The sequence below is a fragment of the Chelonoidis abingdonii genome, chromosome 1, assembly GCF_003597395.2.
Source record: "Chelonoidis abingdonii isolate Lonesome George chromosome 1, CheloAbing_2.0, whole genome shotgun sequence".
In the NCBI taxonomy this organism is placed as follows: domain Eukaryota; kingdom Metazoa; phylum Chordata; order Testudines; family Testudinidae; genus Chelonoidis; species Chelonoidis abingdonii.
The window spans coordinates 179435876-179446757 of NC_133769.1; the positions used below are offsets into that span (position 1 = coordinate 179435876).

At 42.7% G+C, this 10882-nt stretch overlaps 1 protein-coding gene across 5 annotated transcripts in view; it reads right to left on the reverse strand.

Annotated features, from left to right (window-relative positions):
* Nucleotides 1–1359: 1359 nt before the first annotated feature.
* The window catches only part of ADPRH (ADP-ribosylarginine hydrolase), a 17378-nt gene continuing 7855 nt past the window's right edge, over nt 1360–10882 (reverse strand). For all 5 annotated transcript variants that reach the window (XM_032804825.2, XM_032804823.2, XM_032804827.2 and 2 more), the window contains 3 exons: nt 8169–8515; nt 5183–5543; nt 1360–3163 (listed from right to left, as the gene is read on the reverse strand). In XM_032804825.2, the coding sequence (XP_032660716.1) occupies nt 2764–3163; nt 5183–5543; nt 8169–8481 (1074 nt within the window). In that variant the 5' untranslated portion in view covers nt 8482–8515 and the 3' untranslated portion in view covers nt 1360–2763. The remainder of the gene's footprint in view (nt 3164–5182; nt 5544–8168; nt 8516–10882) is intronic.

Here is a 10882-nt window from a genome sequence, read left to right on the forward strand (position 1 = left end):
AAATTTTATTTTGTTGGCAGAAACACCCATTTTCTTTGTTTTTTACACTGAAACAAAGTGAGGTTTAGGTTGGGAGGTTAGAATGTAACAAAACTTAACATTTTTTTTTTGTATTAAAAAACAACAAAAAACACAAGTTATAACAAATTTTTTTCTTAGAAAATGGTCATGAAATACTAGCTTTTTCCAGCCAGAGAGACCTACTCACATCTCCTGAGGTTCTTTGGCAGGGGGCGTTGGGTGGGGGGGCACTGAGCTCCAGGTTGCCTAGCTGCTGAATGTATGCTTTCCACATGTGTATGTGTTTAACCCCCGTCCACTATGGAACTGGGATAAAGCATCTCTCAGAAGACAGAGGCTTCCCCCATACATCCCTGGCTCATGACTTCTCTTGTCATTCTCTTTTCCCAGTGATAGTAGCCCCTTGCTTTCTTTTGGGATGGGGAGGCTAAGGGTACATCCACACTACCTGCCGGATCGGTGGGTAGCAATTGATCTATCAGGGATCGATTTATCGCATCTCATCTAGACATGATAAATCGATCCCCAAACGCGCTCCCCTAGACTCTGGAACTCCACCAGGGCAAGAGACGGAAGGGGAGTCAATGGGGAGCCACGGCCATCGATCCTGCGCCATGAGGATGGGAAATAAGTCGAAATAAGATACGTCGACTTCAGCTACGCTATTCCCATAGCTGAAGTTGCATATCTTACATCGACCTCCCCACCCACCCAGTGTAGACCAGGCCTAAGGGTAAATTATTTTGATGAGTAAATGCGAACACAAACTTGCAAGGCTTCTGGATCCACGGACCAAGTGCACTACTAAAGTTTTCCTCAGCAGTTCCCTTGAGGACTCAGGAGAGGAGGGAATATGTACTAAGGTACGTTGCTCTTGGGGTACTAGTTTAGTCTTGTTCTATAGGTCTGGGAGGTAGGAAACAGTTTTCCAAGTCTGAATTTGATAAATGGGCAGATGCATTCTTCCATGACTGCTATAGCGATGGGAGCCCAGACTTGTGCAGGGGGGAGAACATCTGCACTATCCTTACAAAAGCAAAACATCTCAGCTCTGAGTTTATATTCCGTGTCACTTCAGCACAGTTCCTTAACAAACAATGTTGTGCGGCCTTCACTTTCCTAACTATCTGTCCATCTTCTCCTTGCCTTCACCTTTGTCCTTTTGGACACAGGGGTCCTGTCTCCTCAATGCAAGCACAAAAGCTCTTGGTATTACTAGGCAGCGCTTTGAGGGAAGAGTAAAGGTACCCTCCATGATCTGAGCACTGGGTTTGGTCAGGGATGAATACAACAAGTTACTTCCTTCTCCCTCATGTGAGGAAAAAGGACAAAATGGAACACCAATAACCAGTTTAATATGAGAAATATGTGCTTTATCTTCCATTTGCCAAATCTATGCTTTTATTTAATTATAGGCAGAACACTAAAAACCAGAGGTCACCCCAGGCAAAATGTAGAGAACTGCAAGTCTCTTTTCCCTCTTATTTGGAAACTCGTTCATACGCTTCCAGCATTTCCTGGATATCTGCTGCAAAGTCATCAAAAGGCACAATGTCGAACTCTGATGTGGTGAAGCAGCAGCTATCTTCTATTCATTTGCAAATCTAGACTGTTTCATATAGAACAGAATTGTTTGGCATTATCAGATTACATTTTGTAGTAATTTTATTCTTTTGTAAAAGGATCTTAAATAGGATAAATGATGATCAGCCTGAAAGCTGCCATCTTGGGAGTAAGACACACAGAATTCAGCTGTTTGCACAGAAAAGCAAGAAACTCTCAAAGGTGTTATCAGCAGTTACATAAAATTTCAAGAAAAGAACATCTTTCAGCAGCTCTAAGGGTCTCAACGCTTAATTGGGATATGGTAGCAAGCGCCATTTCCTAGTTCTAATTCTTCATAATGAGATCCAGTTAGATGAAGTAAGGTGCAAATTCTCTCCCTAATGTTACCATTCACTTAGGGTAATTCTAAGCCTGTATGTGGATTTGACTTCCCCCTTCACAGCAGTAGGCAAGAGAGAACACTGACATTTTTATTTAATCATAAAAGGTCTTGAAATTCTGCAACTGGTTAGAGATGCTGTGAAATTAGGTTTTAAACAGATGCCAAATGACTGTTCTTAAAGCAGAAAAATGCATCTCCCCACACTAAAGATGTGAAAATCCACCTTCACGCTTCACACTAATTGGTCCCTTAGGACCAAGGGTTGAAAGAGTCCTACAGACTGTATTCCCCTCTCAGCTCTTGAGGTGCTCACTAGGTGTCTGGGGTGAGTGCACTGGGATGTGAGAGAAGGGAAGGCTGGCACTAGCACTCTGTGCTGGTTCTGTTCTGTGGAGGAATATAAAATTTCACTCAAACTCAACCCAGTACCAAATTCTTATACTATTACTAACAAAATCCAAACCTGGCTGACTAATGCATTGCTCTTTGGTGCTTCTGCGAGTGCATTTCTGCTAGCAGTGGCAAAAAAAAAAAAACAAAAAACACTGAGTGAACATAGCTGCTATGCCAGCTTTCCGCCTCACACTTTCATCCTTAATCCTGTTGTTCTAGTACTAAGCAGGGGCTAGACAGACTGCTGAAGCACAAGCATTTCCTGTGTAGATCAGGAGCTACAGGTAGATAAAGTGCAGTCCAAGTTCAATCTAACCCTCCCCTCGCCCTGCAAGCTATACAACAAACTTTGTAAAGTTTAGTTTTGTCTTGTGAACTCTAGAACCGCCTCTCTGCTTAGACTACCCCTCTGGCTGGCTGACCTCATACAAGGCCTTAGCTATTTTCTCCAGCCGCTCTCTGTATTCCAGTTCTCTATAAAGGGATACATTGACTCCTTTGAAGCCATACATGGCCCCCCACCAGCACGCGGCAATGGCTCCTGTAGAATCGGAGTCCCCACCGTGGAAAAAAGCCCGGTGAGCAAGCTCTGTCCAGGAGTTCCCAGCGCCAAGTATGGCATCGTAGGCAATCATTGGAGCATCGTGCCCGCTGCTGCCGCCCCAACCAGAGTAGCTCAGGGAGACATAGAATTCATCTCGCTCCTTCACACCATATACAGGAGGGAAAGTAGGAACAGACACTCCATCTGAAATTCCCCTGGACTTCAGGTATCTTTTCCACTGTTCTTCAAAGTAGGACCTACAAAACAGGAGAGAAAAGCAAGCAAAAGTCCGAGGGCAGCAGTAAGCAGCATTTTTGTTTATAAATAGATGGACCCCACAGCTGTCAGCAAAAAACATGAGAGAGAACTCAGCCCCGCTGCTAAACCAAACCTCTCCTGTCTAACTGGAGACATTAGTAGCACGAATCACGCTACAAAGGCTATGAGAGGATGAGAATCACAAAGGGAGCAACACTTAAGCGTTTGTCTCTTCCCTCCAGGAGAGGGCAGTAGAGCACCAACAAGGACAAATAACCCATTACATTGCAAGGGATTCAAAGTGACAGAAAGTAAGTAGAGAGAACCAAAATCCTGCATTCAGACATCTCCACAAATTGTGTGTGAACGGATTCAGAGTCCAAACCAGGATCCAGATCAGAATATTTTAGCTGCCTGCCCCAAGCCCTAATGTGCTGGGGGAAAGAAATCAACATCTGAAACTCGGGGGGTCTTTCATAATGTGTATCTGTACTTCCCACCTCAGCCCCAGCTCTAAAAATAAATTTGCCTGCTGCCTTAGGACTGCTTTCTTCCAAGCTGAGGTAACCTATTAGTGATGAAAGATAGAGCTCAACACCCCCCAGCCCCTTTCTGAATTACTGATGAGCCAATCCTGATAACTGTCAATTTGGAATTTGCCAGTTTACGCAACCAAATTTGAGCCTATGGTTTGTTTGAAGTGTCCACTGGAGAATTTATTGGTGGTGTGTGATTGGCCACAGAAGTAGTCATGGTATCTCTGCTCCATAGTTGGATGACAAATATTACAGGAAATTTCTGAATAATGAATAATTATTGGTGTTAAAAATTGTGTGCAACTCTTGAAAATTTCACACGTTTTTTCACAAATGGTTGTCAGCCATCTGAATAGCCAGTGCATGACTCCACAAAGAATAGTGAACTAAACGTGCTGTTTCTTAGTCACAAATATTCACAAATCACTTTAGTATTCAATGAGCTGTTGTTGAAGATCATCCTCACCTGGTGTAAATCTGCATCACTTCAGCTGAGGAACTGACCCCAAGTGTTTGGTTTTTAAGATAATTAAGACTAAATGAACTAGCTTGGATAAAGTTAAAATCTCCTTCCTCCTCCCAAAGCCACCTCTTTTTTAGAAAGAACCTTGTTAGATTCTGAAAAGCATGAATAATTCCCTCCCTCTCTGTTTCAATCACCTCCACACTCCCTAGCTCTGTCTGACATCAGTGGTACAGTTTGAATGGAGAGCCTGTTGTGCAGGATGTCCAGTGGAAAGCTCATGGAGAAGCATGTTCTCTCATAAAATTTGCAGACTCTAGGTTTGGTTTTAGCAAAGAAACACCAGAATCCTTGAGTACTTGTCTGAGTTGAGCTGGGCTCTGATCTATTTAAGGTGCTCCATATTTAGTGTAACAGCCCCAATCTCTAGTAATTCAGGCTCTAGGGAGGAAGGATGGTCTTGTAGCTGAGACGCAGGGAGCTGGGTTCTCCCGTTAGAGAACTGAAGTGTGGTGGAGGGCATGTTGCTTAATTCCCTCTTTCTCCATCTGTAAAGTCACATTCATAGCATTTAAGGTCAGAAGTGACCACCAAACCATCTAGCCTGATCTGTATCTCTCAGGCCCCCAGCACACTAACACTAGGGACAGCAATACTTCCCTCCCTCACCGAGGGGTTTAGAAAAGTTAGTTCGTTAGGGTGTGTAAAGCACTTTCATAACCCTCTAACAAGACTGCAGGGAGGCCTGAACACGCAGGAGTGGGCAATGCAGAGGAAAGCTGTGGGATGGGGTAGAAACCTTTCCTATCCTAGGGCCTGATTCTCACTGACACAAAGGCAGTGTAAAGGGCCATGAAGTGAACTCTCCTTGTTGGGACTCCTTTCAAAGAATGGTATTGAGACCCCATGGCTGGGGTTGCTGAATGCCTTGCATTTGGTTGTCTGGAGAGACTGGTAATCAGCCATTTGGGAGCCTACAAATTCCAGTCATCTCACCAGCAGAACCCACCCTGGCTCACCAGTGCTTCAGGTTCTCCTTCACAAAGTAGCCAGACTTCTGGATGTAGACTTTAGCCTGTGGCAGCACTTCCATCAGTCCCTTCCCCCACTCATGAGGGGGCTTGCGATTCACAGCATAGGCGGTAAAGAGAGCAGAAGCCAGGGATCCTAGATAGCCAGTTGGATGATGATGGGTCATTCGACCGCTCTCGATGCTGACTTGAATCAAGCTGTCCAACTGCTCAGGATGACAGAATCTCAGCCCAATGCACATGGACCGCATGGCAGCCCCGCATCCTCCCTCATGCTTGTTAAACGGAATCCTCCAGCCATCTGGTTGGTCTGGCTTCAGGACCAGTGCGTTTTCAACGCAGGTAAAACCTGTGCAGGAAGGAAACAGACTAATAAAGGGAAGCCTTGATCAATAGGCCAGAATGTTCATTTAGAATGAGGAATGGTGAAGGCCAGAGGATAAGCAGGGAAGGGAAGGAGCTTTCCCGTATACCTTTCCTAATTTCATATCAAAGCCTAATTTGCCTTACTTATGTGTCTTGACTTCAACTGCTGAAATAACTTGTATAATCCCAAACCAAACTCACTCACACTATCCTTAATTTATAAAAAGTATGAAAAAGCTTCAGAAAACCCCCATTAGAGAGAGAGAGAGAGACTGTAAGTAATACATAAGACAGCATCAAAGTCTCAGTCCTTGTCAAGGCCAACAAAATAAAACAAGTTTGTCATTTCCAGGCCAAATTTAGTGTGTGAAAGCAAAGAACTAATTTAAAAAAGTTAAACAATCTTTTTGATTTCCCCACCACCCCCAGACTCTGTCTCTCAACAGATTTTGTCAGACAACTCCTAGAAACTTCTCTGGCAAAGGAGCATATATGTGACATATTTCAAATAGCTTGATTGAAGTTTTGAACATGTAAGATAAGGGTAAAAGATCAGTCTTGTAACAGAAAGCTAGCTACAGCTGTAAGTACAGAGAGACTCTCTCTCTTAACCACCTAGGACAGTGGCAAAAATTGTCAATATGCCTGAAATAAGGTACGTCAGTCCATACTTTGTTACCTAAGCAGAGATGGCCTAATTTTCAAAGCTGTTAAGCACCTGCAGTTTCCTTTGGCTTACCTGGAGTCATGAGTGTTCATCAGTTTAGGTCCAAAGAATATTTATAGCCTAACAACTGCAAAGTTTCCATGAATTGTATAAATCATCCGTGGTAAATTTCATGTCTCCATTTACCCATTCCACAAGCATCCAGATATTCCCCTGGAATGTTTGCAACCCAAACTTTGCAGCATTGTACTAGTGTGGGAAAATTAGAAAGTAAAAGTGGCTAAACTGTGATTGCTGCACTTTCATTGTCCAGCTGAGGAAAAATGCAGAAAATTAAACAGCAGAACTAGTCCAAAGGGATTTAGATTTTAATAAACTAAAGGTGTTACCGATAAAGATCATTGTGGTTTTAAAAAAATATTTGATGTGGCTTATCTCTTTGCTTGTACTTAATTTTGTATCCCATCTGTGTAAATTTTATAGCCTTAACACTGCATATTTATTTTTGTGTATATGTGTATGCACAAGATGTATACTGCAGACCAAAAACTACAGTAGAACCTCTGAGTTAACGAACACTACAGGAATGGAGGTTGTTCATAACTCTGAACAAAACGTTATGATTGTTCTTTCAAAAGTTTACAACTGAACATTGACTTAATACTGCTTTAAAACTTTACTGTGCAGAAGAAAAATGTTGCATTCCCTTAATTCTTTAGTAGTTTACATTTAACAGAGTACTGTACTGTATTAGCTTTTCCCCCTCCCCCACTGCTGCCTGATTGTGTGCTTCCGGGTCCAAATCAGGGTGTGATTGACTGACTGGTCAGTTCGTAATTCTGAGTTTCTACTGCATGCTAAAAGAATGTTAAGGATGCAAAGCCACGTTAGGAAATGCCAGCATTAAAGTTGCCCGTGAAACCTTACTTTGTCCCCTTGTGCATATACAATATCATACTATCTTTAATTACATGGTCACTACAACTGCCTGGACATTGGAATTCCACAGGACATTACCAAAACAAACAACCAAAAAACCCAACCCTAATAGTCCTGTATCAGAATGAAAAGCTGAAATTTCCCATGGAACAGAAATTCCAAAAATGTCACTGATAATGTTGAAATATTTTATTTCGATTGTATTACTTATATCCAGTCAATTTACCAGCCAGTTTTTTTCCCAGCCCTGAGCAGTTTGTCCCAATCTACTTCCTCCATTGCCCCTCCCCAATCCAGCTCTTTTCCACTCTGCATTTGGATCAGGCTGCTTCTCTTCCACACTGCCAGGGTGCCGGCGGGGTGGGGATGGGGAGGCATTGAGAGCCTAGGACAAAAAGTCTTCCTGCTGTCAGGTCTGGTGCCAGGCCCTATAGTGGTCCCCCAGCAGGGACAGTCACATCCTGTTTAGTCCCTTCCACCCTGGGCTGGAGCATGCTCGATGCAGATACAATCTTCAGGGAATTTAGCTACCAAACTCTACAACGTCTTTACTGAGCATATTTAAAAGTGAGATATTTTTCCCTCCAAAGGCTTATAACTGGGCCATATGTTGGCATATTTTTCACAGGAATTGCAAAGGCACATCCTTGACATAAAGGTCACCTCCCTGCCAAATTTCAAGACCTGGATCCAAACATGGAGGTGCTATAACTTCTCAAAGAAACTGTTGTAGGAATATTAGCAAAACAATGTCTTTTTCCTAACCTTGTTCTTGGAAATGGCAGAACCGTTTTATTTTAAACTTTCCAGAAAAATCAGTCCAATGCAGACAACTCACATGGAAAATTTCAGCCTGAACACTTAGTTTGGTAAAGTTATAAGCAACTAAAAAAAGAGGCACTCTCTGGTAGCCTTAATTAAAGAGGGAATGAGATAGAGAAAATTAGACAGAGGAAGTAAACATTGTTTTGTATGGTACAGATACAATTTCAGAAGGATTACCTGGAGCTCTGCCATCCATGTCATCCATACAGTCCTTGTAGTGCTTTGCTATAAGGGAACAGAGCTCTGGAAAACTTGGTTGTTTCCCAGCAGCTACCAGAGCTTCAGCTGTAGCCAAGTGCATCACTGTGTCATCGCTGACTTTCCAGCCTGCTATGCTGATGTTTCCCAGCCCCCCCAATTGTGCAAGCTGCCTGTGAATCTCCTGGCCATTCTGCAGGAACTCCCATTTTCTATTGCAATAGCCCAGGGTATCACCAACTGCACTCAGCACCATGGCTGCCACATAGTTCTCAATCAGACCTGAACTCATGCTGTGTCTCAGGGTGGCTCCACTTCCGTGGACTCTGAAAAGAAAACAAGTATCATTAGCCTGGTAGGGTGCTTCATTGTGTATCTGGTCAAGCAAGAGCCACTCTCATAAAGTCTTAAGAGCTGGAACGTTCACCCTTTCTGCACCAGTATTTGCACACTTTGCCTCACAATCCGTATGGTTAGTTTAGCTTCTCAGTAGAGAATGGCCTGTGGGTGTTCTACTGGGAAACAAATATAAATTCAAACCCTATCCTGAACAAAGAGTAAATCCCACACCAGCGTTCTGTCAAGCTTTAGGCCTAGCCCTATACCAGGGGTAGGCAACCTATGGCACATGTGCCGAAGGCAGCACACGAGCTGATTTTCAGTGGCACTCACACTGCCTGGGTCCTGGCCACCAGTCTGGGGGGCTCTGCATTTTAAATCAAGCTTCTTAAATATTTTAAAAGCCTTATTTACTTTACATACAACAACAGTTTAATTATATGTTATAGACTTATAGAAAGAGACCGTCTAAAAACGTTAAAATGCATGACCGGCACGCGAAACCTTAAATCAGAGTGAACAAATGAAGACTCGGCACACTACTTCTGAAAGGTTGCCGACCCTTGGGCTATACCATGTTTCTCTCAGGATCTGACAAAATACACATTCCCAACTACATTCAGCTGCTGCCATCCTGGCCAGGTAAATTACAGATGCAATTAAGAATAAAGTTATTTGTAAGTATTAAAATTTAGATTGTTTGGTTTTGTTTTTTTAAAAGTGTGTTTCATATAACACCCTCAGCTTGGTTGGCTAGTTGGTTTTGTATTAAATCTGTACTTAAATAAAGCTAACCCAACATTTCTTTATTCAAAAACCAGCCAACATATATCCCCTTGCAGGATTTGCCACCTTGTTATAGTAGCATTTTGATAAATGCTTAAGAGCCGTAACATGAAATTGTATGGTCTATTTTCATTGAGAAAAATACACAAAGAAAACCATATCAAAAGTGAAAGGTTAACTTATTAATCAATTGCTATAGATTAAGAAAGTGATGTAAAACAACAGTGAGGTCCAGTTGCACTCTGAAGAGTAATTATCGTGGTCCAGCAATGCCCAAGAGTTAAGATTATATTACATCTTCCATTTAAAGATCAATGTTTCTAAGTCTTCTAAAATTGACATGCTTCGTAGGAGTCCTTTGAAATTCGGTGTGCCTCACAAGAGTGCAGGGTAGGGGCTATGAAGACTGAAGACCTGAAAAAATAACCATTTTTCAAAAAGTTTCTATCTGTGGTTGGTTTTTGTGGTGGTGTTGATGAGGATGGGGCTTTTTGCACAGAGCTAAAGATAAAACTATTCATGTGAGGTGGTTCAAAATGGTCTCAATCTGTCTAGTTTTACCCAAGATAATGGGGACACCCACTAAATCTTTGGGGGATACAGACCAGGACAGGATTTGAGAAAATGGACATTGTTTACAAGTGCACACCCACCAATACAGAAAAATAGCCAGAGAGTTTCCTTTCCTTCCAGTTTACAGGCTTTAAAGGCTGATGCTTTAAAATCCAAACGGTTACTCAGATTGCTTTGAAATTTGGGGCACGGGTTGGTGTTAGTGATCCATACTTGGGATCTTTTGACCAAGGGGTTGCTGAGTTACAGCCCTCCCCTTCTAAAACTGATTTCCTTCTGCCTTGTACTGTTCAACTGAGAGGTACTAATGACTGGATGAATCACAGATCTCATTGAGACTAAGAGCTGTGAATTCACCTTTCAATTAACATAACTAAGAGTAAGTTAATCATAAACCCCCACCTAAAACAAAAGGTTTGGACTGAGTGGCTACAATTTGAGAGTCATGGGTAGCAGATTTTGGGGGTGGAGAGGAGGTGCAGTTAGTGCAACAGTGCCCTCTCCTGGCCAAGTGGGACGTGGCACCGGATCACGCAGATTAGCAGGACTCTGCCTATTCCTAGTGCCCAGGAATCTGAAAGACTCCTCTATTCTCAAGGCCATCAGAGAGTTGGTAGGGGAACCCTGCTCACCACTGCACTAGGTTCCAGCTCAGGGCCCTCAAGCTAGACAAGCAGGATCAGTGTTCATTGACTATCAGGGGGATTAACGTTAGGGAGGGAGAGGAATTATTTAAGCTTAGTACTAATGTAGGCACAAGGACAAATGGGTACAAACTGGGTATTAGGAAGTTTAGACTTGAAATTAGACGAAGGTTTCTAACCATTAGGGGAGTGAAGTTCTGGAACAGCCTTCCAAGGGAAGTAGTGGGGGCAAAAGACTTATCTGGCTTTAAGACTAAGCTTGATAAGTATATGGAGGGGATGATATGATGGGATAGTTTAATTTGGGCAATTGATCTTGGATTATCAGCAGATAAGTCTGCTCAATGGTCT